The 27952-nt window shown below is 43.1% G+C and overlaps 1 protein-coding gene across 2 annotated transcripts in view; it reads right to left on the bottom strand.

Moving 5' to 3' along the window:
• Positions 1 to 27952, bottom strand: part of ANKLE1 (ankyrin repeat and LEM domain containing 1) — an 89081-nt gene that overhangs the window by 14865 nt on the left and 46264 nt on the right. For both annotated transcript variants that reach the window (XM_073599287.1, XM_073599295.1), the window contains 4 exons: positions 23623 to 26148; positions 13722 to 13896; positions 5937 to 6096; positions 3886 to 4015 (listed from right to left, as the gene is read on the bottom strand). In XM_073599287.1, coding sequence (XP_073455388.1) covers positions 3886 to 4015; positions 5937 to 6096; positions 13722 to 13896; positions 23623 to 26148 — 2991 coding nt within the window. The remainder of the gene's footprint in view (positions 1 to 3885; positions 4016 to 5936; positions 6097 to 13721; positions 13897 to 23622; positions 26149 to 27952) is intronic.

The raw sequence follows: 27952 nt of genomic DNA, 5'->3' as shown, positions 1-27952 counted from the left end.
TAATGTGTTTTTTGATGCATTTTGCAGAAATGCAGGGAAATTTTTTAACATGGGTTCCTATGTAACATGTTCACATCAATGCATTTTTGTGCCTCTGCGTTTTTGGAAAGGGTCGGGGACTTTTTTCCCGCAAAATGCAGCGTTTTGCATGTAATAGAATTCAATGGACCCGCATCCAAAAACGCAAGTATCACGTTTTTCCCACGATTTGCGTTTTTTTTTTTTTTAATTTCTTTTTTTACACTGTATATAGCTGGTTGCTAAGGAGGGGGCCGGGAAGCCAGCCGCTGCGTTATTAACAACCGATGAGTCATCAGCTGTCAACTGGCTTAAAAAAAAATGCCGGGTAAAAAAAAAAAAAAAGTGAAAAAAAACAGCGTGGGGTCTCCCGCTAAGTCCATACCAGGCCCTTGGGTCTAGTATGGATTCGGAGGGGACCCCCACACACCAAAATGTAAAAAAAAAAAAAAATGGCGTGGGATCCATACCAGACCCTTATCCGAGCATGCAGCCCGGCAGGTCAGCGCCCCCCCTCCTGAACCATACCAGGCTGCATGCCCGCAACATGGGGGGATGGGTGCTTTGTGGTAGGGGGGGCTCTGCGCCAGTGCTATTCTCCGATGCTGCGTCTCGCTGATCTGTCAGCGCCGATGTCCTGCATTTCTTAAATAACGATGGGGCGTGGCAATCTGATTATGTCATCTGGAGGCCATGCCCCCTTGTGACGTCACCGCTCAGGGCATGATGGTTCAGTGACGTCTCAAGGGGGCGTGGCCTCCGAGTGACGTAAACCGATTGCCACGCCCCATCGTTATTTAAGAAATGCAGGACATCGGCGCTGACAGATCAGCGAGACGCAGAATCGAAGGAGGGTTGTCGGCTGGAGCGTCGGCAGAGGAAGAAGAACACCGGACAAAAGACAGAAGAAGAGCGGAAGAAGAAGCAGGGGAAGAAGAAAAAGACCGGAGGATGAAGATGCGGGAGAAGATGGAGGAAGACCGGAGGAAGAAGCAGAGAAGGAGATTTTTAATAAAAGACTTGTCAAAAACTGTCTACTGTATTTTTTAACACTACACAGCTTTTTTTTTAGTGAATGGGTAGGGGTACAATGTACCCCATACTCATTCACATAAGGGGGGGGGGGGGACTAGGGGCCCCCTTGTTAAAGCGGGCTTCCAGATTCCGATAAGCCCCCCGCCCGCAGACCCCGACAACCACCGGGCAAGGGTTGTCGGGAAGAGGCCCTTGTCCCCATCAACATGGGAGCAAGGTGCTTTGGGGTGGGGGGCATAGAGCGCCCCCTTCCCCAAAGCACCCATCCCATGTTGAGGGCATGCGGACTGGTATGGTTCAGGAGGGGGGCGCTCGCTCGTCCCCTCCCTTTCCTGACCTGCCTGTCTGCAAGCTTGGATAAGTGTCTGGTATGGATTTTGGGGGGACCCCCACACCATTTTTTTTTCAATTTTGGTGTGGGGAGATCCCCTCCAAATTCATACTGGACCCAATGGCCTGGTAGGAACTTGGGGGGGGGGGGGGGGGGGCTCCACCCGTTTTTTTTCTCTCGATTTTTTTTTTTTACATTCAGCGGGAAGCCCACTGACAACTGATGACTCATCGGTTCTTAAGGACGCAGCAGCTGGCTTCCCGACCCCCTCCTCAGCAACCAGCTATATACAGTGTAAGAAAAAAAAAAACAAAAAAAAACGCAAATCGCGGCAAAAGCACGTGTCCAAAAATTCGGCAAGCACTGCAGAATCGCTCTAAAGCAACATGCATGGATAGACAATAGACAATAAAGAAAAAGACATTTGTGTTATTGTGAGAGAGGAAGGGGGCAGAGGTGGGATGGTGAAAAGTAGCCTGAGAGCATGAATAAACTGTTTCTTTAACCACTTAAGGATAGAGCCTCTTTTTGAGATTTGTCGTTTACAAGTTAAAATAATTTTTTTTTTTTGCTAGAAAACTACTTAGAAAAAAAAAATATATAAATGTTTGGGGGTTCTGGGTTCTAACACCCTAGAGAATAAAATGGTGGTCATTGCAATACTTTATGTCACACCATATTTGCGCAGCGGTCTTACAACTTTTTAAAACTTTTTTGGAAAAAGTAAACTTAAAGCGGAGTTCCGACAAAAAAAAAAAATTTAAAGTCAGCAGCTGCAAATACTGCAGTTACTGACTTTTAATAATCAGACACTTACCTGTCCCAGGGTCCAGCGATGCGGGGGAACGAAGCCCCGCTCGTCTCTCCCTCCTCTCTGCGGCGCCGGCATTGTCACTGTGGGCGCCTAGCTGTGGCTTCACAGCCGGGCACGCACTGCGCACATGCGAGCCGCGCTGTGACTGGCCGGCCAATCATCGGCGACCTGTGACATGTCCCAGATGATTGCCGAGAGGGAGGGGGCAGAGGTGAACTTACTTCCGGCGCCGCGGGAGGAAGTGGGAGCTGGAACCCTCTAAAAAGAGGGTTTCCGCTCCCCCCCACAAAAAAAATGAAATGCCAAATGTGGCATGTCAGGGGGTCACCTTCCCTTAAAGCGGAAGTTCCATTTTTGGGTGGAACTCCGCTTCAAAAAAAAGAAAAAAAAAAAAGTAAAGTTAACCCAATTTTTTTTTTTATCTTGTGAATGATAATGTTACGTCGAGTAAATTGATACCCAAACATGTCACGCTTCAAAATTGCACCCGCTCGTGGAATGGCGACAAACTTTCACCCATTAAAAATCTCCATAGGCGACGTTTAAACATTTCTACAGGTTACATGTTTAGAGTTACAGAGGAGGTCTAGGGCTAGAATTATTGTTCTCGCTCTATTGATCTCGGCAATACCGTTTTCATATGGAAGCGCGACTTACGTATGCGTTCGCTTCTGTGCTCAAGCTCGGCGAGACGGGATGCTTTAAAATGTATTTTCTTATTAATTTTACTTTTTGTTTTTACACTGTCCTTTTAAAAAAAATGTTTGGATCACTTGTAAACATAAAAGAGAAAAAAAAAACATGACAGGACCTCTTAAATATGAGATCTGGGGTCAAAAAGACCTTAGATCTCATATTCACACTAAAATGTAATGGAAAAAAAAAAAAAGTCCCCTTTAGGAGCATTGGGCAGAAGTGACGTTTTACATTGCTTCCACCATCCAATGCTATGGAGCCAAGTGGGGGCCATCTTTCCCTCACTTGGGTCCAGGCTGTGGACGTGACAGGACCCGATTGTCTCAACCGCTACCGGAGGCTCCGATAAGCAGCGGAGACGACCGAAGCACGGCGGGAGGTTGGGCCCTCTCCCGCCCCCGATAAAAGTGATCTTGCGACGAATCCACCACAGAGACCATTTTTATCTGAAAGTGGACCGCCCACTGAAGAAGAGGATATCACTGTTATGGCAGCTATCTGCTGCCATAACAACGGTATTCCTCTTCAAACAGCTGCTGTATAATAATGGCGGGCAGTCCATAAGTAGTTAATAAGAATGTACATTGCCCATTTAATGCCAAAATATCTCTACAATATCTTCTCGACTACTGCTTTTGGTGCATCATTAGGGATGTTTAATTTTAAAAGCAGCTGAGGCAAGTACAAATTTGTCGTTAAAGAAACGCAGTTTTCACCACACCACCTGGGCTCAAAAACCTTGTCATTACTGTGGACTATGGTGAAACAGCATACTATCATCACACAATTTCACCTAAGTGTAAAAAGGCAAGTACAATTGTTGTGCTGAGGGGTCAGGCCAGCACATAAAGAGCTACCTCAGGTGTCAAAAGTGAGGGAACATTCTTGTCTGGAACACATGTGTTTTATACCAAGGAGCATAACCAAACTATGTCAGCACAGTAACCAACTGCTTGCAAGATTAGCAACAAATATGCTTTAGTGGTCTTACCAATTGCATCCACCATGCAGGCTTCTCTTGTGTACGCCTCTACAGGGATTGTGTTCTGGAAACAATGAAGGGACAGCACACCCTGACCGCTTCTCCAGATGTCTACAATATGCTGTACTTTAGAACAAGGCTGAAATTGACAGAAAACATGTTAACTATATGAACACAAGAGAGCTTACCATTTATTGCTTGGGCAAAACTGTTCTTTGCTTAAGTTCATTGAGTCCTCAGCTCCCGGTGTACATCACATCATTACATATCATACCACTGCTCTATGCACACAATATATTATAGGTAGATTTATGCAGAGGGAGTAAAAATTACCTAACAGTGCAGAGTATCATATTTGTGAACAAGCCAATGGGTACTTTACCTAAAGGTTATGGCAATCCAATCATAATCTAAACAGGGCCCATGGGTGGACACATTTTCACTGGAGTGAGTGGATGACTAGGAAGGAAGGAAAGTTGACCTTTACTAACTTCATGCCCATGACAAAGTTAGTCCATGCCAAGAAATAAGGGGAAGGCTTGCATGCCCACACCAATAGGGGTCAATTAAAGGGCATGTATACATGCCCACACATTAGAAGTAAAAATGTCCTGCAGCTGATATTGTTTAAAGGACACAAAAGCATGGCACAGCAAGCATGGAATAAACAGAAACGGTTGTACAATAGGATTATAGCCAGACACCATAGGTCAATTTGACGCTAGGTGGTGGCTACTATGTTGGGTATGAAATAGTTTCCATTTCACCTTGAAAGTCACATAGAAAGCATTAATAAAACAAAAACTGCGCTGTAGGTGAAATTGCCAAATATCTAAATAAATGAATCAAAAATCAAACAAGCTGCTGCTACACGTGGGATACACACAATAACGCTAAATAACCCCTAAAATAAAAATCACACACCAATAAAGTAATGTGCAAAAAATATGAAATTCAGTAAACAAATAAATAATTGTCCATTTCAAAAAAGTGTGCTGAGATTGAATAGACAAAAATGTGCATGTAGTTCACTTCTTAGAGTCCATCCTCCACCGCACCACGAGTGAAAAAAAAATCACACAGAATGCTCGCTTACCAGACAGCAAGCTCAGATTAGCTTGCGACCTATACCCAGCCAGGGCCTTTGCAAATGGAGGACGAAATCCAGACACAGCCCTTCAGGATGGTCAGCATGTATAACAGAGACCGCCAAACTCCCCAATCAAAGATCGTATATATGGTCAGAGGATGATGGCATTCTTGAAGATGAGGTTCTGAACATGTCTGGTCTTCACCAAAGCTCCTGTTGGTGGAGATAAAGTTCTGTGGCTGACACTCTCAAGCTGCGGCCCTCGCTGTCGTCACAATCTTACTTAGTCAAACTCCCTCCTGGAGCTTACTTGGAAAGCTGTGTGCTGCTTGGTCGCGGGCCACATCTGCCTCCTGCAGACATACACGCTCAGGCATGCTGACCATCCTAAAGGGCTGTGTCTGGATTTCGTCCTCCATTTGCAAAGGCCCTGGCCGGGTATAGGTCGCAAGCTAATCTGAGCTTGCTGTCTGGTAAGCGAGCATTCTGTGTGATTTTTCACTCGTGGTGCGGTGGAGGATGGACTCTAAGAAGTGAACTACATGCACATTTTTGTCTATTCAATCTCAGCACACTTTTTTGAAATGGACAATTATTTATTTGTTTACTGAATTTCATATTTTTTGCACATTACTTTATTGGTGTGTGATTTTTATTTTAGGGCTTAATTAGCGCTACTACTTCTTGCTACATAGAAAGCATTGTACATCAGAAAAAAATAGTGTGAAAGGATTGCATGGCAAATATTTCAGTTCTGCTGTATAAATATTTTTCTCCTGACTGCTTCTGTTTGCTGTATGAATCCTTCCTCTTTCCACCCCACTTCATGATGTATATCATTAATGGATATAGTACACTGTATATGCGACTTTCTATGCTCTTAACAATGTAAGCTTTTAAAACCTTTTGTTTAGTTATTGTTTAAAGGTAATATACAAGGTAAATAAGGCAGAAAAAAAACTCCCAGTACCGGTTTGTTGCTACCCTTATAGTGTGCCAAAGACTCATACAGATGACAATATGGACGGGCTCTCTTTCCTTTGCCCACATAAAACACTGCTTGGACAAAAGTGCGGAAACACTCAGGCATGGATAAGGTATGACAGCGAGATGGAAGGTTTCTGGTCACCCTAAATAGAAAGGAAAAACAATGGAATAATTCCAATATCGGTAAAATGTTCAAAACAAATAAGACACCACACTCCAGGAAAATCAGTCATAGTACCTGAAAGTGAGATATGGCTTCAGTCCGGCTCCTCCCAGGCCACACCTCCTCGTGTGTGTGTGTGTGTGTGTGTGTATACTACACCTGATTTTCTTGGCGTGTGGGGTCTTATTTGTTTTGTGCACAAGAAATCTCTTACTAAAGCCCAATATAAAAGTAGCCAATGTTGTACAATTCAAAATTCGCAAAGGTGAAACAATTCATTCACTCCTTTTTAAAGTATGAAAAATTGACTAGTATGCTTGCATACGCCTATGACAGACTCCTCAAAAAGTGAAGTCTATGGATTCAGTGCTTTCACCGATCACTTCCTGCTGAAGACTTGACATTCAAAAGTTGCCTGCTGGGCATCACGCTCTCCCAATCTCTCTCATCTACCCACCTTTTCTTTTTACTTGTTGTACTATTTTCTTTTTTTAAAGCGAATTTCTGGATATTAACTAGGGAAACATATACTAACTAACTAATCACACCTACCTTAGTGACCTTATATAGGATAGATGACATATCATGCCTATACTGCACACCTCCCTTTCCTCTTCTTTCTGAGGCGATAGGCAGAATGATCCCCCTATTAGTAAATCATTGTTGCCGACCTTTCAGATTCAGCTGTATAATTATTTTGGTTAAAACCTAATAAAAAAAATGTATATAAATCATTGAAAATTAAAAAAAAAAGGATAATTTCCAGCAAGCTTAACCAAAAAGATGAAAAAAGGCAAAAACCAATACAACGCATGGCCAAGTTTTTCTCTAACAGGGAGACAAATTCTGTCCGGTCACTAAAGGCAATCAGTTATTTCCTGGGTCAACGTTCCCCAGTGATCTCTACAGTGGCTGTAAACCCACTCATATACCCTGTGAAGTGCATAGCCTCAGATGATACACAAAGATGAAACAAATCCTCCTACATAAGTTTTACTTGTTTATCTGCAGTCTTCTCTTGTCTACAACCCTTTAAAAGAGCACAATTGTGATAAAGTCCTTTTGGATCTGTCAGTAGCACCGAGGAAGGGGCAGAGAGCTGCAGTTAGAGTTCCTGTAAACTGTGTGAGAGCTGATTGGAGGAAAGGGACACAACCCTCTCCCAATCCTGTCTCTATAGAAAAGTAACTGAAGCAAGCCATACCTATAAAAGAAGGTAGTCAATCACCTGCTTTCTATGGGGGCTTCTGTGCGGGCTTGCTCCCAAGCCGCCCTGTCTGCATCTATTGATACAGACAGGGTGGCTTGGCCCTGCCCCACCCTCTTGTCATATAATTTGATTTACAGCATTGGAAGCTAATGTCACCGTAACATACTTATAAGAAATAGGGGTGAAGTTGTCACTGAGACAGCAAGCATGGACACCAATAAAAACAAACATTGTCAGATATTCCAACCCTTCCCCCCTCTACTAATAAAGTGTTTTGTCTGAAGGCCTGTTGGAAACATTTGTCACATCCTGTCATAACAGATAGCGAGGAGAAATCTTATGAAAAGGTACAAAGATAGCAATAAATAAAAAAAAAAGAGGCAGTTTCTTTTCGGATTAGAAATTATAATGAGTGGTTCCGTCGAAATTCAGAAAAACTGCCAAATACTGTATGTGCATTCTTTAAAACCAATGGAGATTTTGTTGGCTTTTACTTCCGGCTACAGCCTTAGACTTTATTGCCTCATTTAAAGTCCCACATTCCTTTCTTATTTACCTGAATCAGGAATGGAGGTACATTTAATTTATTGTGCCTCATTTAAAGTCCCAAACTCCCCCCTTTACACATACATATATACATACACACATACATACACACACACACACACACACACACACACACACACACACACACAGTGGGGATGGAATGTATTCAGACCCCCCTAAATTTTTCACTCTGTCATATTGCAGCCATTTGCTAAAATCATTTAAGTTCATTTTTTGACCTCATTAATGTACACACAGCACCCCATATTGCCTGAAAAACACAGAATTGTTGACATTTTTGCTGATTTATTAAAAAAGAAAAACTGAAATATCACATGGTCCTAAGTATTCAGACCCTTTGCTGTGACACTCATATTTAACTCAGGTGCTGTCCATTTCTTCTGATCATCCTTGAGTTGGTTCTACACCTTCATTTGAGTCCAGCTGTGTTTGATTATACTGATTGGACTTGATTAGGAAAGCCACACACCTGTCTATATAAGACCTTACAGCTCACAGTGCATGTCAGAGCAAATGAGAATCATGAGGTCAAAGGAACTGCCTGCTGAAGAGCTCAGAGACAGAATTGTGGCAAAGCACAGATCTGGTCAAGGTTACAAAAAATTTCTGCTGCACTTAAGGTTCCTAAGAGCACAGTGGCCTCCATAATACTTAAATGGAAGACGTTTGGGATGACCAGAACCCTTCCTAGAGCTGGCCGTACGGCCAAACTGAGCTATCGGGGGAGAAGAGCCTTGGTGAGAGAGGTAAAGAAGAACCCAAAGATCACTGTGGCTGAGCTCCAGAGATGCAGTTGGGAGATGGGAGAAAGTTGTAGAAAGTCAACCATCACTGCAGCCCTCCACCAGGCGGGGCTTTATGGCAGAGTGGCCCGACGGAAGCCTCTCCTCAGTGCAAGACACATGAAAGCCCGTATGGAGTTTGCTAAAAAAAAAAAACACCTGAAGGACTCCAAGATGGTGAGAAATAAGATTCTTTGGTCTGATGAGACCAAGATAGAACTTTTTGGCCTTAATTCCTAACTAAGGGAAACAGGCAGTGGAGCCTTGTGGCCTGTTTCCTCCTGCACATGCGCGAATCACGCGGCTCTTTGTGAATGGCCCCGTTGTTTCCTTGGACACACACATGTCCCAGAAGACAACGGGGCAGCTCGCCGAGGAGGAGGAAACAGAAGAAACAGCGCCGCGGAATAGGAAGAGGCAGATTAGGAAGACTGCCTAGCAACAGGGGTTTCTGGTGAGTAAAATTTTTATTTTTTCAAATGTTTTTTTTTTTAAAAGTGGAACAATAAAAATGAAATATTCCTTCAAATATCGTGCCTGGGGGTGTCTATAGTATGTCTTCAAAGTGGCGCATTTTTCCCGTGTTTAGAACAATACCACAAGAAAATGACATTTCTAAAGGAAAAATTGTCATTTAAAACTGATCGCGGCTGTAAAGAATTGTCAGGTCTCGACAATATAGATAAAACTCATTGAAAAAAACAGCATGGGGTCCCCCCTCCCAGTCCATTACAGGCCCTTTGGGTCTGGTATGAATATTAAGGGGAACCCCAAACCAAAAATAAAAAAAAAATAAAAAATTGCGTGGGGTTCCCCCTAAAAGCCATACCAGGCCCTTCAGGTCTGATATGGAAATTAAGGGAAAACCTGCGCCAAAATAAAAAAAAAAAAAAAAAAAAAAAAAAAGGCGTAGGGGTCCCCCTCAAAATCCATACCAGACCCTTATCCGAGCACGCAACCTGGCAGGCCGCAGGAAAAGAGGGGAGGACGAGAGAGCGACCCCCCCTCCTGAACCCCCCTCCTGAACCGTACCAGGCCACATGCCCTCAACAGGGAGGATAATTTGGGGTCTGACCCCAAGGTACCTTGTCCCCATCAACAAGGGCCTCATCCCCACCACCCTTGCCCAGTGGTTGTGGGGGTATGCGGGCGGGGAGCTTATCGGAATCTGGAAGCCCCCTTTAACAAGGGCACCCCCACATCCCGGCCTCCCCCCTGTGTGAATTGGTAATGGGGTACATCATACCCCTACCATTTCACAAAAAAAAGTGTCATAGATGGTAAAAAAGACAAGAGACAGCTTGGGACAAGTCCTTATTAAAAAATAAAAAAATAAAAATGTCCCACGATGTAAGTTCACGCCGCCCAATGGACCGAAAAAAAAAAAAAAAAAAAAAGGCTGCAACCGGTCCGCCTCCATGGGAGGCTCCCGTCGACTGACACTTCTTCTCTGTGACAGTTCTTATATAACTGAGGGAGGGGCCACCCGGTGACGTAAATGGGTGACCCCGCCCCCTCTGACGCCACGGGAGCCTCCCATGGAGGCGGATCGGTTGCGGCTTTTTTATTTATTTTTTTCGGTCTGTCTGGCGGCATGAACTTACATTGAGGGACATTTTTATTCTTTTATTTTTTAATAAAGGACTTGTCCCAAGCCGTCTCTTGTCTTTACCACTTTTGACACTTTTTTTGTGAAATGGTAGGGGTACGATATACCCCATTACCAATTCACACGGGGGGGCTGGGAGATTCCAATAAGCCCCCCACCCGCATACCCCCACAACCACCGGGCAAGGGTTGTGGGGATGAGGCCCTTGTCCCCATCAGACCCCAAAGCACCCTCCCCATGTTGAGGGCATGTGGCCTGCTACGGTTCGGGGGGGGCTCTCTCGTTCCCCCTCTTTTCCTACGGCCTGCCAGGTTGCATGCTTGGATAAGGGTCTGGTATGGATTTTGGGGGGGACCCCTATGCCATTTTTTTTTAAATTTGGTGCAGGGTTACCCTTAATTTCCATATCAGACCTGAAGGGCCTGGTATGGATTTTAGGGGGACCCCCACACATTTTTTTTTCATTTTTTTATAATTTAATTTTTTTTTTAATTTTTGGTTTGGGGTTCCCATTAATATTCATACCAGACCCAAAGGGCCTGGTAATGGACTGGGAGGGGGGACCCCATGCTGTTTTTTTTTAATGAGTTTTATCTATATTGTCGAGACCCGACAATTCATTACAGCCGCGATCAGTTTTAGATGACAATTTTTCCTTTAGAAATGTCATTTTTCTGTGGTATTGTTCTAAACACACCCCCCCAGGCACGATTGTTAAAGGGGTTGTAAAGGTTCATGTTTTTTTCAATTTAATACATCCTATGCATTAAGGTGAAAAAAAAAAAAAAAAAAATCTTATGATCACTGGCCCCCCAGTTTTACTTACCTGAGCCCTGGAAAGTCCTGCATCGCGAACATGCTCTTCCTTTGCTCGATCTTCTCGGCTCTTCATTGGATAGAATGATAGCAGCAGAGCCATTGGCTCGCGCTGCTGTCAATCAACTCCAATGACACAAGAGCTGGGGGGCGGGGCCGAGTCCTGTAGTCGTCAGCTATGGACGCCGACTACAGGACTCGGGAGCGCGCCTGCAAGGTAACCCCCTTGGGAGAGCACTTCCCAGAGGGGGTTATCAGAAGCAGCGAGGAGCCGAGACAGCCACTGAGGGACCCCAGGAGACAAGGATCGGGGCCACTCTGTGCAAAGTGTGCTGCGCAGTAGAGGTAAGTATGACAAGGTTTGTTATTTTTTTTTAAATATAATATTATATATATATATATATATATATTTTCAAACCTTTAGTGTCACTGCTCCCGAAAAAACGCGACCGTTTAAAAAAAAAAAAAAAAAATTGCATTGATACAGGTCCCCTGGGGCAGGACCCAAGTCCCCAAACACTTTTTATGACAATAACTTGCATGAGCCTTTTAAATTAGCACTTTTGATTATTCATGTGTTCTGCCGAATTTTTTGCCTGTTCCTGTGTTCTGCTGCGAATCCGAACTGGAGTGTGTTTGGCTCATCAATAGGTATTTTTCTGTACTTACAATTTTTAAAAGGTATACATCTGGGAGAAAGTGCATGTATTGTAGAGATGTACTGCATGTTTTGCCCAGACATACAGAACACCTTAAAGGGCTCCCCACACATATCAACAGACATACAGTGAGGGGAAAAAGGTACTTAATCCCCTGCTGATTTTGTACATTTGCCCACTGACATAGAAATGATCAGTCTATAATATTAATGGTAGGTTTATTTTAACAGTGAGACAGAACAACAAAAGAATCCAGAAAAACGCATTTCAAAAAAGTTATAAATTGATTACATTTTAATGAGTGAAATAAGTATTTGTTCCCCTTCGCAAAACTTGACTTAGTACTTGGTGGCAACACCCTTGTTGGCAATCACAGAGGTCAGATGTTGACCACCAGGTTTGCATACACCTCAGGAGGGATTTTGTCTCACTTCCCTTTGCAGATCCTCTCCAAGTCATTAAGGTTTTGAGGCTGACGTTTGGTAACTCGAACCTTCAGCTCCCTTCCACATATCTTCTATGGGATTAAGGTCTGGAGACTGGCTAGGCCACTCAAGGACCTTAATGTGTTTCTTCTTGAGCCACTCCTTTGTTGCCTTGGCTGTGTGTTTTGGGTCATCGTCATGCTGGAATAAACCATCCACGACCCATTTTCAAGGGAAGGAGATTCTCACCCAAGATTTGATGGAACGTGGCCGTGTCCATCGTCCCTTTGATGCGGTGAAGTTGTCCTGTCCCCTTTGCAGAAAAACACCCGCAAAGCATAATGTTTCCACCTCCATGTTTGACAGTGGGGATGGTGTTCTTGGGGTCATAGCCAGCATTCCTCCTCCAAACCCGGCGAGTTGAGTTGATGCCAAAGAGCTCTATTTTGGTCTCATCTGACCACAACACTTTCACACAGGTCTCCTCTGAATCATTTAGATGTTCATTTGCAAACTTCAGAGGGGCCTGTACATGTGCTTTCTTGAGTAGGGGGACCTTGTGGGTGTTGCAGGATTTCAGTCCTTCACAGCGTAGTGTGTTACCAATTGTTTTCTTGGTGACTGTGGTCCCAGCTGCCTTGAGATCACTGACAAGATTCTCCCGTGTAGTTCTGGGCTGATTCCTCACCATTCTCATGATCATGGAAACTCCACGAGGTGAGATCTTGCATGGAGCCCCAGAACGAGGGAGAATGACAGTTATTTTGTGTTTCTTCTATTTGCAAATAATTGCACCAACTGTTGTCACCCTCTCACCAAGCTGCTTGGCGATGGTCTTGTTGCATATTCCAGCCTTGTGTACAGTAGGTCTACAATCTTTTCCCTGACATCCTTTGACAGCTCTTTGGTCTTGGCCATGGTGGAGAGTTTGGAATCTGATTGATTGCTTCTGTGGACAGGTGTCTTAAAAGGAGTGCTTCTAATCTCAGCTTGTTACCTGTATAGTAGACACCTGCGAGCCAGAAATCTTGCTGAATGATAGGGGATCAAATACTTATTTTACTCATTAAAATGCAAATCAATTTATAACTTTTTAGAAATTAGTTTTTTCTGTATAATTTTGGTTATTCTGTTTCTCACTGTTAAAATAAACCGACCATTAAAATTATAGACTGATCATTTCTTTGTCAGTGGGCAAACATACAAAATCAGCAGGAGATCAAATACTTTTTTCCCTCAATGTATCTTTAACAGAGGCATCATTCCAACCAATGCTACTGCCAAAAATAAATGCTTGCATCCTTCATTTACTTTAGAGGTAAATTAGGCAGTTAATGGAGCTGAACATGTCACAGGACAGCACATATGGGAAAAAAAAAAAAAAAAAAAAAAAAAAAAAAAAAAACTTGGTTCTTCAAAATCTGTGTTGTGCTGCCCCCTGAATGTAATTGCATAAAAACCCTTTCTTTAGTCGCAAATGTGCATAATATTAAATCTAAATGCAACTTGAAACAGTAAACAAAAAAAAAATCTTTACCTGGGATCCAGCAGCAAGTAGTTAAAGCTAGATTTAAGAACACCTTCTCTCCACTTTCTTGTCTTGTCTGGTTGGTCAAACTCTCGAGAAAGTACTGCCTCATCATTGTTACAGTTTGGGATATCATATGTGCGCAGGGCTAAAGAGAGTTCTGGACTATAGTCAAAGGACAGACCTAATATAGAATAACATTAAAGTGGTTGTAAATCTCTGAAATGAAGAGCAAAAACAGCAAAACATATTTTTCTATAGCGGGCATCACTAAATGGTGGCCCGTGTCCAGCCCGAGCGCACCATTTAGCTGCCACTTCGCCGCCGCGGTCATTAGCAGAGCGGACAGCGGGAGATGGGACAATTCTGAACTTTTCACGTTAACCAGGCGGTGATTGGTTGCTAGGAGGTTATGCTAGTAATCGCTTGCGAATATGAAAAGTTACGAGGCAGCTCCCGCGCCCCATCCAGTGCTGCTGTGCCTCTGCCTTCAGTTCAAGATTGTCCCATCTCCTGCTCTCCGCTCTGTGAAAGGTAGGAGTGTGAAGGGGGGGAAAGGACATGGCTGTGAATTTGTGAAGGATGGGGAGTGGGTGGGTGATGTAAAGACAGTGCTGTGGGAGGGGGATATGAAAGGGGCAGTACTCTGAGGGGTGTGTGAAAGGGGCAGTGCTTTGGGGGTGATATGTAAAGGGGGACAGTGCTGTGGGGGTGTGTGAAGGGGGACAGTGTTGTGTGTGGGGGGTGGTGATGTAAAGGGGGCAGTGCTGTGGGGGGACGTGAAGGGGGACAGTGCTTTGGGGGTGATATGTAAAGGGGGACAGTGCTTTGGGGGTGATATGTAAAGGGGGACAGTGCTGTGGGGTGATATGTAAAGGGGGACAGTGCTGTGGGGTGATATGTAAAGGGGGACAGTGCTGTGGGGGGGGAATGTGAAGGGGGCAGTGTTGTGTGTGGGGGTGTTGATGTAAAGGGGGACAGTGCTCTGGGGGGTGGGATGTGAAGGGGGACAGTGCTGTGTGTAGGGGGGTAGTGATGTAAAGGGGGACAGTGCTGTGCGAGGGGAAGTAAAAGGGGCAGTGCTGTGGGGATGATATGTGAAAGGCCTGAAGAAGGAGCGCATGCTCCGTAGACACATCGCTTATTGGTTCACCATATCCCAGAAGTTACGTCATCCCCCAGCTCCCTGTGCGTTCCAGATCTGGTAAGTGTCGGCTACCACCGGCGCGGCCTGCTCTGAGCCACTAGCTAGAAGCTTCCCGGATGCACTCTCGCCACGGATACCCGGCAATTTGTGCCCAGTGCCTGTTTCTGGTTTACTCTTGTGAGTCCCAACCGCGACACTACCTGCCTGGAGTTTGCATGTTCTCCCTGTGCCTGCGTGGGTTTCCTCCGGGTACTCCGGTTTCCTCCCACACTCCAAAGACATGCTGGTAGGCTAATTGGATCCTGTCTAAATTGTCCCTAGTTATGTATGAATGTGAGTTAGGGACCTTAGATTGTAAGCTCCTTGAGGGTAGGGACTGATGTGAATGTACAATGTATATGTAAAGCGCTGCGTAAATTGACGGCGCTATATAAGTACCTGAAATAAATAAATAAATAAATACCTATACCCGTTCATGAATTAAATTTACTTTTATACTGCACTTAGAGTGGCGCTTGTGTTTTATCCTCAGCTGTTCCAGAAGTTGCTTTTTACCTTCCAATGGGCTGCCTTCCAGGTGCTAACACACGGACTATATGGACTTGTATTAGTCATTTTTTTAAATTTCCCTTGATCATCCCCATCCCCCGTGATGTCAAACAGGCTGGCGTGCCAACACTGAGCTTGTCGCAAGCGCCAACTTATTTCTATATGTGACACAAAATGAGGTGCTGCACAGAAAACGTGCAAGGGTACCATTGACTCTTAAACGCACTGAAATACAAGGTGCAGTTTCCCGTATATGGAAATAGCATGGTACAAATGCATCATTCAGTTTCCATGCAGCTGTATTTTTGAAAAGGTTAAATAAAATAATATATCAGCGCTTAGGCCAAAAGGGAAATATAGTGTGCAGCCTACCCTGCTAGGTCCCCAATAGGGGACTAGAGTGATAATAGTGCAAGTATGAGGGTAAATGGCGCTCCCTATATAATGAAAGGCGACAGACCCTGTTCACTTGTTAGGTGCTATGTGCCTCTATAGTGACTAATAAATGTGCATATACCAATAGTGCAATCCTAATAAATTATCAATGTGCATGTGCTAGTGTTGCAAACCTCACTAGATTAAAAGTAAACTCGATATAAATAAATGTTTAAAAGTGATTAAAAAAGCGTGATACTGCAATAACAAAAATACGAATATATGAAAAAAAATCAAATGAAAATGAGGCGGAGTCAAGCATCCGGGTGTGATAGCGGACAGGGAGCCTGTGGAACTCAGCTGGAGTGCATGCTGCAAGCGAGACATACCACGGGCCTGAAGCTGTCCCTTTTCCCGTAGTTGTAGGACTTTGTGAGGAGTTTCCATAGTATGGAACATTTTTTTGTTTTTCTTTTTTTACTGTTTTAACTTTGAAATAAAAAAATTTCCTTATTTAAATACTACACTATGGGAGCCCATATCTCATTTCTTGCATGAAAACTTTACCTATACTGGATATTGGAGAGAGCATTAGGAGAGGAGTACAGCTGGTTGATCTGGGCTTGGAGAAGGATCTTTTGCACACACAATTCGATCCAGCTGCGGGATATCCTTTGAAGGTCCATAGGAGCTGGATACCAGTTGGAAAAGTGCTGCATGATCGGTGCATCAAGCCCATATGCTATGCGTGATACCCCTGTAGGGGTTACTGGAGCTGGTGAGTGGGGACCCAAGAGGGGGAGCACTTAAAAGTCACCTTGATTTTGTTCCTGTGTTTCGTCACCAAGCACTTAATTATCACATAAGACTTTGGTTGGATTGATTTTTTTAATGTATTTTTTGGACCTGGCATGCTAATTTTTTTGGGGTCGTCTCATAATTTCAACTATTTTTAATTTCAACTATTTTTTAATATTTTACATTTGTCTTACATTTTTGGGACTATTACACACACACACACACAAACAGGGTCTGTCGCCTTTCATTATATAGGGAACGCCATTTACCCTCATACTTGCACTATTTTTGAAAAGGTGCCAAGACCTTTTCACAGCAGAAAATGCAGGCACAGCAGCCCATTTAAATGAATGGGCTGTTGTGCCTGCACACCTGGGCTGTGATGTAAAGAATCATCGCACAAAAATGCGATTCAGACCTCTCCTGGAAGAAAATTTTACTAATCGGACATCCATGAATTTTATTTCAATACCCCTGTTCTATAGGGTGTACTTGTCTCAATCTATAGCGCTAGTGGGGGGGGGGGAATGTGCACAGAGTGTTATACACTGGACAAGATTAAGAAATTATACAGGATTTACAGCACTCACAATAATGTAAACATCACAACAAATAAAAAAATCTGTGAAAATAACGTCCATATAAGTTGTGCAAATGTGCTTCAATCAATAAAGTGCAGTGGTGCTTCAAACTTCAAGGTGAATCACACACCCCTCCTGTGTCCCCACTCACCAAAAGGAATGGACCCCTAGCTTTTCAGTGTAGGGGTCATTCAGTCTTGAACGTTGGCCAGGACTGGCAATTCATAGAAGGGACCAATGAAGAACTTCTCCAATCGTGATGGTCATAGGTAGATATTGGCACCAAAAAATAAAAGAAAAAGAAGGACTAATAGTGAAGTACAGTTTGGCAGGATTTTATTGTGCAAATGTGGTGAGATACTTTAATGTCCTTAATGACGCCTTGTAGGGAGGGCGAAACGCGTTGACGTAATTTCCGGTGTTTGAGTTCAAACAACGTCACTTCCGGTTTCGGTGGAACACACGCTGGATGCAGTGTTTCCTTGATTTTATCACTGCAATACCTCTTGCGATACAAATTTTTCTAGTCTAAGTACCTTACCATGTTTGCGCAATAAAATCCTGCAAACTGTACTTCACCATTAGTCCTTTTATTTTTTTTAGTGCCAATATCTACCTATGACCATCACGATTGGGGGGAGATCTTCATTGGACTCTATGAATTGCCAGTCCTGGCCAACATTCTAGCCTGAACCCCCTGGACTGAAAAGCTAGGGGTCCATTCCTTTTGGTGAGTGGGGACACAGGAGGAGTTTGAAGCATCACTGCACTTTATTTATTTGAAGCACATTTGCACAATATATATTTACGTTTTTTTTCACAGATTTTTTGATTTGTTGTGATGTTTACATTATTGTGAGCGCTGTAATCATATATCATTTTTTTAATCTATAGCACTAGACTGCTTCCCGTCTGCTCTCTCCTTCCTTTGCTAGCTACATGAGTCACTTCTGACAGTTTTCCCAGACACTGGGCAATCCTGAGAGATGGCCGTGCTCCCCCCTAGCACACAGCAGGTGAATAACCCTGTCAGATGTGCATGTTTCCCAGTGGGACTGTGTAAATAGGGGTGTGTCCTTCCCCTTCAACTAGGTCTCAAATTGCACTCAAATATGTGCTGTGCATTGTGTTACATTGGATTCCCGAATCCTGCCTTTTGAAAGCTGAAAAATACCCTTTGATCTGTGTACTTTTGAAGGTTGGCTCCCCTGCGCGAATCGCCATAGCTGTACGGCGGCTGTTTTAAGGGCTATAGGGGGCACTCGACGCTGGAGCTGATGCGTGAGGCCGGCGGCCACAATGTCCACCCGCAATGCCCCCCCCCCGGTAGCCAGAACATTTTTACATTGACAGATCCCCGTTCTGACAGTGGCAGAGAGAGAGATCTGCTGTTCCTAGTGATCAGAAACAGCAATCTCTCTCTACACCCTGTGAGTACACTGCCCCCCCCCCCCCCCCACAGTTAGAAAGTCCTCCCTAGGGAACACTTAACCCCTTAAGTGCACCTAGTGTTAACCCCTTCCCTGCCAGTGTCATTTATACAGTAATCAGTGGCTATTTTTAGCTCTAATCGCTGTATGAATGTCAGTGGTCCCAAAAAAGTGTCCGATCTGTCCGCCGCAATGGCACAGTCATGCTAAAAAAAATATAATAAAAATGCCATAAATATATCCCCTTTTTTGTAGATGCTGTAACTTTTGCACAAACCAATCAATATGCACTTAATGCGATTTTTTTTTTTTTACCAAAAATATGTAGAATACAAATTGGCCTAAACTAGCACAAAAAATAAAAACCGCAGAGGTGATCAAATACCACCAAAAGAAAGCTCTATTTGGGGGGCGGGGGGGGTTGAAGTGAATTTTGTTTGGGTACAGCATCGCATGACCACGCAATTGTCAGTTAAAGCGACGCAGTGCTGTATCACAAAAAAATGTCCTGGTAATTAAGGGGGAATTGTTCCCCAATGTGTCTTTTTGTTCTCATGGAATAGAAAAAAAAAATATATATATCTCTACCACAGTGACCATGTGATTGGGAGCTCATTCCACTGGCTCCTGATCATTATTCAGTGACAGCTTGGTCTCCATTATGGGGATGTGTGAAGGAGTTTAATTAAGCAGCACGGCTTAAGGAGCAGTCCATGCTGTCACATATATGCATACCGCCCAACTTAAGGAGGTTAAAGTACAGTATGTCTAGAGCATTTATTTAGGTTGTGGGCAGAGTGTGGAAGTGCTAGGTTTTTCATAGTTGTCTGACCTCACTGAGGAGATTCATGCTCTCCATTTGTCTTGTTGACTTGGCGCAGAAAGTACTTGGCATTCTCAAATATTATAGGTGTCCTCAGGACACCTATACAGGCAAATCTCACTTACCATACAGGGCCCTGAAGCAGATCAAGGGATGTTTACAAGAACTATCTCTCCATGAAGCTTGGCGTACCCTCCACCCAAAAGACAAAGACTTTACCTTTTTCTCTATCCCCCACAACAAATATTCTCGCATTGACTACCTGTTTCTTTCACAACAAGACCTCCCGATCCTGACAGCAGCAACAATAGACCCCATGACATTCTCGGACCACCATCCTATTTCCATGACACTTACTTTCCCAGATACCCCACACAGATCGTACATATGGAAACTAGATCCTACACTTTTAACGGACGAACTTAAGGTAGAAGAGATCTGCTCCTGCTTAAAGGATTATTTCGTTGAAAACGACACCCCAGATACATCCACCCTAACACAATGGGAGGCTCACAAATGTGTCATACGGGGGAAACTGATATCCCTAACTGCATCTATTAAGAAAGCAAAGAAAGCTACTCTATCCAACCTATTCAGGAAACTGAAGAAACTTGAAGCCCTACATAAACAGACCCTAGCGCAACAAACTCACTCCGAGCTTACTGAGATCCGCACACTTATCAAAGATGAGCTACAGCTCAATCTTCAGAAAAAATTCATTCTATCTCACAAACTCTTCTACGAGTTTGGAAACAAGAGAAGCCACTTACTCGCAAGAGCACTACGCAAAAAAAAGCCAATAAGACGATCTACCAGCTACATTCTACTAATGGAAAGCCCCTTACACACAACGATGACATAGCAAAGGAATTTGCAAAATACTATTCCTCTCTCTACGACTTACGCACCTCTGAGCCCCCCTCAACGCTAGCATCCCTGAGAACCCAAAACATTAACTCGTTCCCAGAACAATATGCCCCAGGGAAAATACCCCTAGATGTAGCAGCAACTCTTGAAGCACCAATCTCCTCCACAGAATGGGAACAGGCAATCAAACAGCTTAAATCCGGAAAGAGCCCAGGCCCAGATGGTCTCCCAGCAGTATATTATAAGACATTCTCAGACACTCTCCAAACCCCATTCCTCAAAACCTTTAATTCTCTTTCCCCCACAAATCCCCTCACAGGGGGAATACTGGAAGCTCACATAGTGGTCATTCCCAAGGAAGGTAAAGACCCCTCTCACACAGGTAGCTACAGACCAATCTCATTGTTAAATGTAGACATAAAAAATATTTTCCAAAATACTAGCCAACAGACTACTAACCCTCCTACCCTCCATCATCTCCCACGATCAAGCAGGTTTTATCCCTGGTCGTGAAGCCAGGGACAACACTAGCAAAGCAATCAATCTACACTAGCTGATAACCCAAACTAAGCAAAATGGTTTCTTCCTGTCACTAGACGCGGAGAAGGCGTTTTACAGAGTATCCTGGGATTACATGACGGCAGTTTTACGAGCAATAGGACCTGGACCTCATATGATTGGGCTCATTCTGTCGTTATATGGCAGTCCCTCTGCTAAAGTGAGGGTCAACGGTACTCTGTCAGACGCCTTCCCGCAACGGAAGGAGACAGGGTGGCCCTCTGTCACCTGTTCTTTTTGTACTTACCCTGGAACCCTTCCTCCGCAAACTCAAACTTAACCCAGACATAAAGGGAATTAAATCAACAGAGAAGGAATACAAATATGCTGCATACGCAGATGACATACTATTGTTCCTCACACAACCGTTAACTACTTTACCAATATTATTATCTGAATTTAATCATTTCCAGACCCTTTCTAATTTGAAGATTAACTTCACTAAATCTTTTGCTCTTAACATATCTTTACCCCAAAGTCAAGTGAACCATTGTAAAGATAATTTCCCTGTCCAATGGAAACAAGTCTCGATAACATACCTAGGCATTCAGATTCCATCCAAACTCTCAGACTTATATACCAAAAATGTCCTCCCCCTCTTAAATAGACTAACTTCAGACCTCAAAACATGGAACAAACTGACATTTTCTTGGTTCGGCAGAGCGGCTATACTGAAGATGAATGCTCTTCCAAGAATCCTATACCTCTTACAGACGATCCTGATACAGATCCCCCCCTCTTTCTTTAAAACATACAAGCAGATATGCTCCAATTTCCTATGGGGAAAACACAGACATAGAATCAGTCACGACCTGCTCACTCGTCCGAAAAATCTAGGAGGCATAGGCCTTCCGAACATCTTTCACTACCATACCGCCACCCACCTAGCCAGGATAGTGGATTGGAATGTCCACACCCAACAGAAAGATTGGGTCTCTTTAGAAGCTTCCTTCACGAAATTATCCCTGAATTCACTCCCTTGGATTTCCCCAAACCAAATCCCACCAGACATTCAAGCACATCCGACGATAGGCCCCACCTTACGCTGTTTTCACCAGACGTGCAAAAACACCTCCATCTCCACCACCCCCAGTCCACTGACTGATAAAGTTGAATCCTGACTTCCCGCCAGGCATGCATCACCAATTTCTCTCTGACAACTTACCACAGGGACAAATCAGAGCACACCAATTCTACCAACAGGGCAAACCACTCTCCGCAGCACAAATTGCAGCCTGTTTCGAAAAGACACCTATCCCTCCATGGACATACATAATGATAGCCCATTACCTCAAAATCTTAGACAAAAAGGATCAATGTTCCAGACAGCTTACACCATACGAAATATGATGTACCAAATCAACACCACAAGCACATCTTATCTCCCTCATACACAACTTCCTCTTTGCTGACCTTAAAGCAAATGACAGCCAGCCCTGCAGGAAGTGGGAAGCTGACTTATCCATCCAACTCTCGGAAGAGAGCTGGGAACAAATATTCTTAAACATACACAAGGGCTCAACTAATGTCTCTACTCAGGAGAATGGGTTCAAAATTCAGGCGAGATGGTACCATACCCCAGTACTGTTACACAAATTTAAAGCCGACATATCCGAAACATGCTGGAGGTGCCATCAAGAAAGGGGTACCCTTCTTCACATTTGGTGGACTTGCACCTCCCTACAAGCCTTTTGGTCAGAGGTCCGCCGCATAATTGTGCAAATTACCACCTATAATCCAGAATTCACCCCAGCCCAATTTCTTCTACACCTTTCCTCCCTACCACACAATACTTATCATAAATCACTAATGATGCACATGATTAACGCAGTAACACAATGCATCCCCGTACATTGGAACTCAAAAAAGATACCCACTCTCAAAGAATGGTTCGTCAGAATACACAGAGTAGCAGAAATGGAAAAACGAATACATATCGCGAGAGACACGCCGACAAAATTCAGTCGTAAGTGGGCCTGTTGGACACATTACCAGGCTTTACCTGAATACAAGGATATATTAAATTCTCACACATAAAGGACATGTATACCGGAGGCCATAACCTGCTTATAACCTAAATATCCTTACCATTAAGTTTCTCTCCATTGAGGACCTACCCCTCTGAAACTTACTCAAGCTCCTTTATACTACCAAGGCCAAATACCATCCACAAAGGTAAGTCAGAGACCTCCCTTCCTACCCCCCTGGTTTTTCCTCCCTCCCCCTCCTTTCCTTCACCTTTCCCTCTGCCCAGCTTCCCACACCCCCTCCTCTCCTCCCCTTTTCCTACGCCCTCCATATAGACACCCACACAAGCACATAGTTCACCCACTTCACACAACAATTAAATACCCAACATATAGGACGCACTCCAGATATACACGAAACTACTCTGAACGCTTACTAATCAGACCCATATACAAGTGTAAGTGATAAATACAACACACCTCCAACAGAGTATTTACTCAAATCTCACTCCTCAAGTCCTGTACAGACAGGTTCTCTCGATGAAAGTAGAATATACTTCCAATGGAGTGTCAGTTAAAGGGCAATTAAGACCCAATTGAGGATATAAGTTGGGTTAATACCCCCTTTTCTAACTAGTCAAGTATGGAAGTGATTATCAATACTGGCTGGGACTTGTTATAGTAAAACTTTATAGTTTGACAATTTCATAATTTCTGTTCAATGTTCAATGTATTACGACTGCTGTAAAGACTTTAAAATCTTCAATAAAATACTTTGGAAAAAAAAAAAATAAAAAAAAAATAAACAGTCTCACCTACTGGGCCACTTGTTGCTTGTTCCTTTAAACGTTTGTCTAATAGCAAGATGCAAACCTTCCTCGTCTTGCTGTTAACTTCTCCAGGATCCTCTCCCAGTCGTCTCAGACGTCTGGCTATTTCATCATTGGACAATCTGTAGAGTTTCACTGCTACCCGACTGGGAGTAGTAGATGCTGGTGAGCCCTTGTTACTTTTTTGCTTGCAGCTGCTATGATTTCTCCAGTCATATATAATGGTATTATCTGAAGAGTCTGAGATTTTGCCAATAGACTGATCAGTGCATGGTATGTGTCTTTCAACAAGAGCATGCCCTTTTTCATTGTCCATATATAGATACTCTACTGGTTCAAAATGAGCTACATTCACTGGACGACCACCTGGTGATAACTGTGCTTGCTCTATAATAGAGTCAGGTATAGTAGCCAGCTTTATCCCCGTTTCATCAGCTATTGGTACACAAGAAAGTCTACTAAAGCTGTAACGTGGACCTTTAGAATTTCCAGCGGTCTCTTCAATTAATGTACTATGAAAGCATGACCCAGTCTGTAACACTGCAGACAAAGCTCCACCTAGCTTGTCAGAGCCCAGCTCTGTCAATTTATTGTAAGCTTCCCCACTGCTTTCAGTGCTTGCATCTTCTGTAAGCCACATACTTTCAGATATCATGCTTTCAATATAAGGATCAGTAGAGGTTTTCTTTATTTGCACAATAGACTTTACTTCAGTTTCTGAAGATGACAAGTCATCTGTGAGAAAATTGCTAATGCTGACAGTGGTTTCAGATTCAGAAGCATTACCCCCGGAATGTTTAGGCGTTTGAACTAAGCAGCCATTATTCTGTGCTACACAAGTCTCTAAAGTGGGTTCACTCTGACACGAGTCGGTGTGGCTGACGATCTTTTTAACTTCAAATGATGGCACCGGGGACCCGGTCATTTTGTCTGGGCTCCTTAGTCTCCTGCTTCTTTGAGGCATTTCCAAAGACTCATCAAAAAGAGAGGAATTTATGTGGCGAGATTTGGAAGACAGAAGTCTGCTTCTTGTACGGTCAGTAAAGAAGCGTGGACTTTGTTCCTCACTCGGGATGGGGGATATCGGATGAATAACCTTAGTTGCCAACAACATTTTCTTTAAGTCGCATATTTCGGAATCGGATTCTCCTTTAATTTCAGAATCAGCTGATTCTATTAACAGTGTGTCTACAGATATATTCAAGCATGTTGAACTTTTCTCTTTCAAGTTCTGGCCAATAGGCGAGTTTGTTTCACTAATTATAGGACCAGTGTTGGAACAAGAGGATTCACCTGTGTGCCTTAAACAACTAGGTGAAGGCTGATTACCCTGTTTTTCCAAGTCTAATCCACAGCCCTTAGTGGAAAGTAATAAATTCTTTAACCTAGTTCTTAAATCTTGGCTGCAACTTTCATTAGTGACACCAACAGGTAAAGTGGGAGATTGTGAAGTGCACAGTAGCTCTTTAGTTCTGGCCATTTCGCTTTCATGACCATCTGACATCTCATTTTGACCAGGTAAATCAAGAGATCTGCAATTAAACGTTTGGGCACAAGTGCTTGTTAAGTCTTCAATATTCGTATCTTCTGCCCTTTCTTGCACTGGCACTAAATCCTCTACATTCAACTGATTGCGGTTTGAATCCAGCAATGACTTGCAATTGACATCTGAATGCAAATCTTTTTCACCAATGGCCGAATGCTTCATAATAGTTGAGAAACCATCACTTAAACAGCTGGTATATTTGCTGCTTGAACTAATGTCCTGGCCTACTAAGCCTTCATCTTCAGTCATTTCATTCCTTCTTGGTATCACCAAAGTCTCTTCCATGTCACTTTCACTATGGCCCCTGCTGTAAGTGTAAACATGATCTGGAGAAGTCACATCTAATCCTTCCCATCCTTCCAATATAAACTGCGATTCTGTGAACTTTCTTGAATGGTTCAACCGTGAATTGGCATATATCTTCCCAATTCTATTAACTCCCAAATTTTCCTGAGAGCTGGAGTTTAAACTTTCAATTAGTATTACTTCTGCTTGGTTTCCAGAGTTATTACTTTCCCCAGAATTTCCCTTCTTGGAATCAGCAACTTTTGCAAAATCATTTTCAACAGCGATATCTGGATTTAAGTGATTAGAACAGTCTTTTTTGCATTGCCAATTTTTCATGGTCAAAATAGCACATTTGGATTCAGAATTATTTGCCTTTAACTCACTGGTACTACTGGTTATTTTGTCTCTCAGCTGCAAATCAGCATATTCCATACCAGCAAATTTATGTTTATGTTTTTCTGATCTACCCTTTGAATCAATGCCTAACAATTCTAATTGACTTGATAATAGAGCATAATCTGCACCCCTTTCTGTGCTTACAGTTTTGGGGGCAGATATGAAAGGAGAGATTTTGGTGCTGCTACATGGCGCCACTTCATAGGCCGATTCAAGGAGGAGGGTAATACTACTCATCTCTGGAATTTCATCAGAGTCGCAAGAATTATTCTTGTAATAATCTGGGGGAAAAAAAAAAAAAAGATACAGTTATGTGGCTTACATATCAACACATTTGTCTGACAAATACAAATAAATACAAAAAGACTCAAACTATTGTTAACCATTGGTAATTTAAAAACATGTTACATTGGTTTCCTTTGCATACAGTGTAAGTTATTCAAAAAATGTTTTTTTACCTTAAAAGTATAACTAAAGGCAAAACCTTTTTTAGTTATGGATAGAGTGGAGAGAGATTAGAATGCTTGTCAGTTTTTATTGCCGTCAGTGCCCCCAGTAAGGAGATTCACCCTGTTACATGTTTGGTGCAATCGTCATTTGCATAGCTGTTCATCCATTGAAACTGCATGTAAATTTGTTCTGTGTGAATGTGCCAAAATCGAATGTTCTTAGGGCCCTTTCACATAGCGCCATACCGCTCCATTCAGCATGGGATCCATGAACAATCTCCCTGCTGAATTGGAGTTGACATTTTTTTTAAATATCTGTGCCCATTTGGTTTGTGTGTACACACACATAGCATTTTCCTTTTAGGCCAAAAATTTCAATTTTGGTCTCATCTGACCAGAGCACCTTCTTCCACGTTTGCTGTGCACCCCACATGGATTCTCGCAAACTGAACTTCTTATGGCTTTCTTCTTGCCACTGTTCCTGTGGACAGATTCTCCCTTTACCCCTGACTTGTTCTGGTGTGTTCCATGGCCTTCATGATGCTGTTTGTTAACTAAGGTTCTTTAACAAACCTCTGAGGGCTTCACAGAACTGTATTTATACAGAGTTTAAATTACACACAGGTGGACTCTTACTAATTAGGTGACTTACGACGGCAATTGGTTCCACTAGATTTTAGTTAGGGGTATCAGAGTAAAGGGGGCTGAACAAATGCATGCCACACTTTTCACATATTTATTTGTAAAAAAGTTTAAAAACCATTTATCATTTTCCTTCCACTTCACAATCATGTGCCACTTTGTGTTGGTCTATCACATAAAATCCCAATAAAATACATTTACGTTTTTGGTTGTAACATGAGAAAATGTGGAAAATGTCAAAAAAGTTCTTGGTTATTTCCGGGTTTTGCAATTCCTGGATTAGGGTCTGGAGACCGTAGACTTGAAAGATTTGGGTGGGAAGAAGCCTCTACCCCTGTGCCCAGGTCTTACCTGACCGAGGCCCTAAGGATGATATTTCTGCCTGCTGCCGACTGACCCTGGTCTGTTAATTGATCATGTCTCTGCCTGCTGCCTGAACAGGCCACACCTCTGCCTGCTACCTGTACCAACTCTGGCCTGTTTACGGACTATGTTTCTGCATACTGCCAGGACCAATACTTTGGCTGTGCTGACCATGTTGCTGCCTGGACAATTATTTTGGCTGTTGCTGCCCACATCTCTTCCTGGACCAATGCTTTGGCTGTGCTGACAATATTTCTGCCTGTACTGACAATAGACAGTATTCTTGCCTGCTGCCTGGACCAATGGATTCCTTTCGCTGTCTATGTCCCTGCCTGCTGCCTGGACCAATGCTCTCCTCTTTGGACAACTGCACTACTAAAACCACAGTTTTTTGTTTTTTTTTATCCTTTGCTCAGTAGAATGTATTTTGGGGTGTAATTCTTGGTACGTACATGCTATGAGTTAGAAATATTTTATACATCAACAACTTTGTATAAAAAAAAAAAAATAAAAAAAAAACTTAATTTCCACATTTTCCAAAAACTTGTGGAAACAAATAACATGTTCAAAAGGCCCATAGAATATACCTTGGGATGTCCGCTTTCCAAAATGGGGTCATTTTGGGGGCATT

The sequence above is a fragment of the Aquarana catesbeiana genome, linkage group LG01 (genome assembly GCF_042186555.1).
Source record: "Aquarana catesbeiana isolate 2022-GZ linkage group LG01, ASM4218655v1, whole genome shotgun sequence".
Classification (NCBI taxonomy): Eukaryota; Metazoa; Chordata; class Amphibia; order Anura; family Ranidae; genus Aquarana; species Aquarana catesbeiana.
This window is presented reverse-complemented; position numbering and strand designations above follow the sequence as displayed.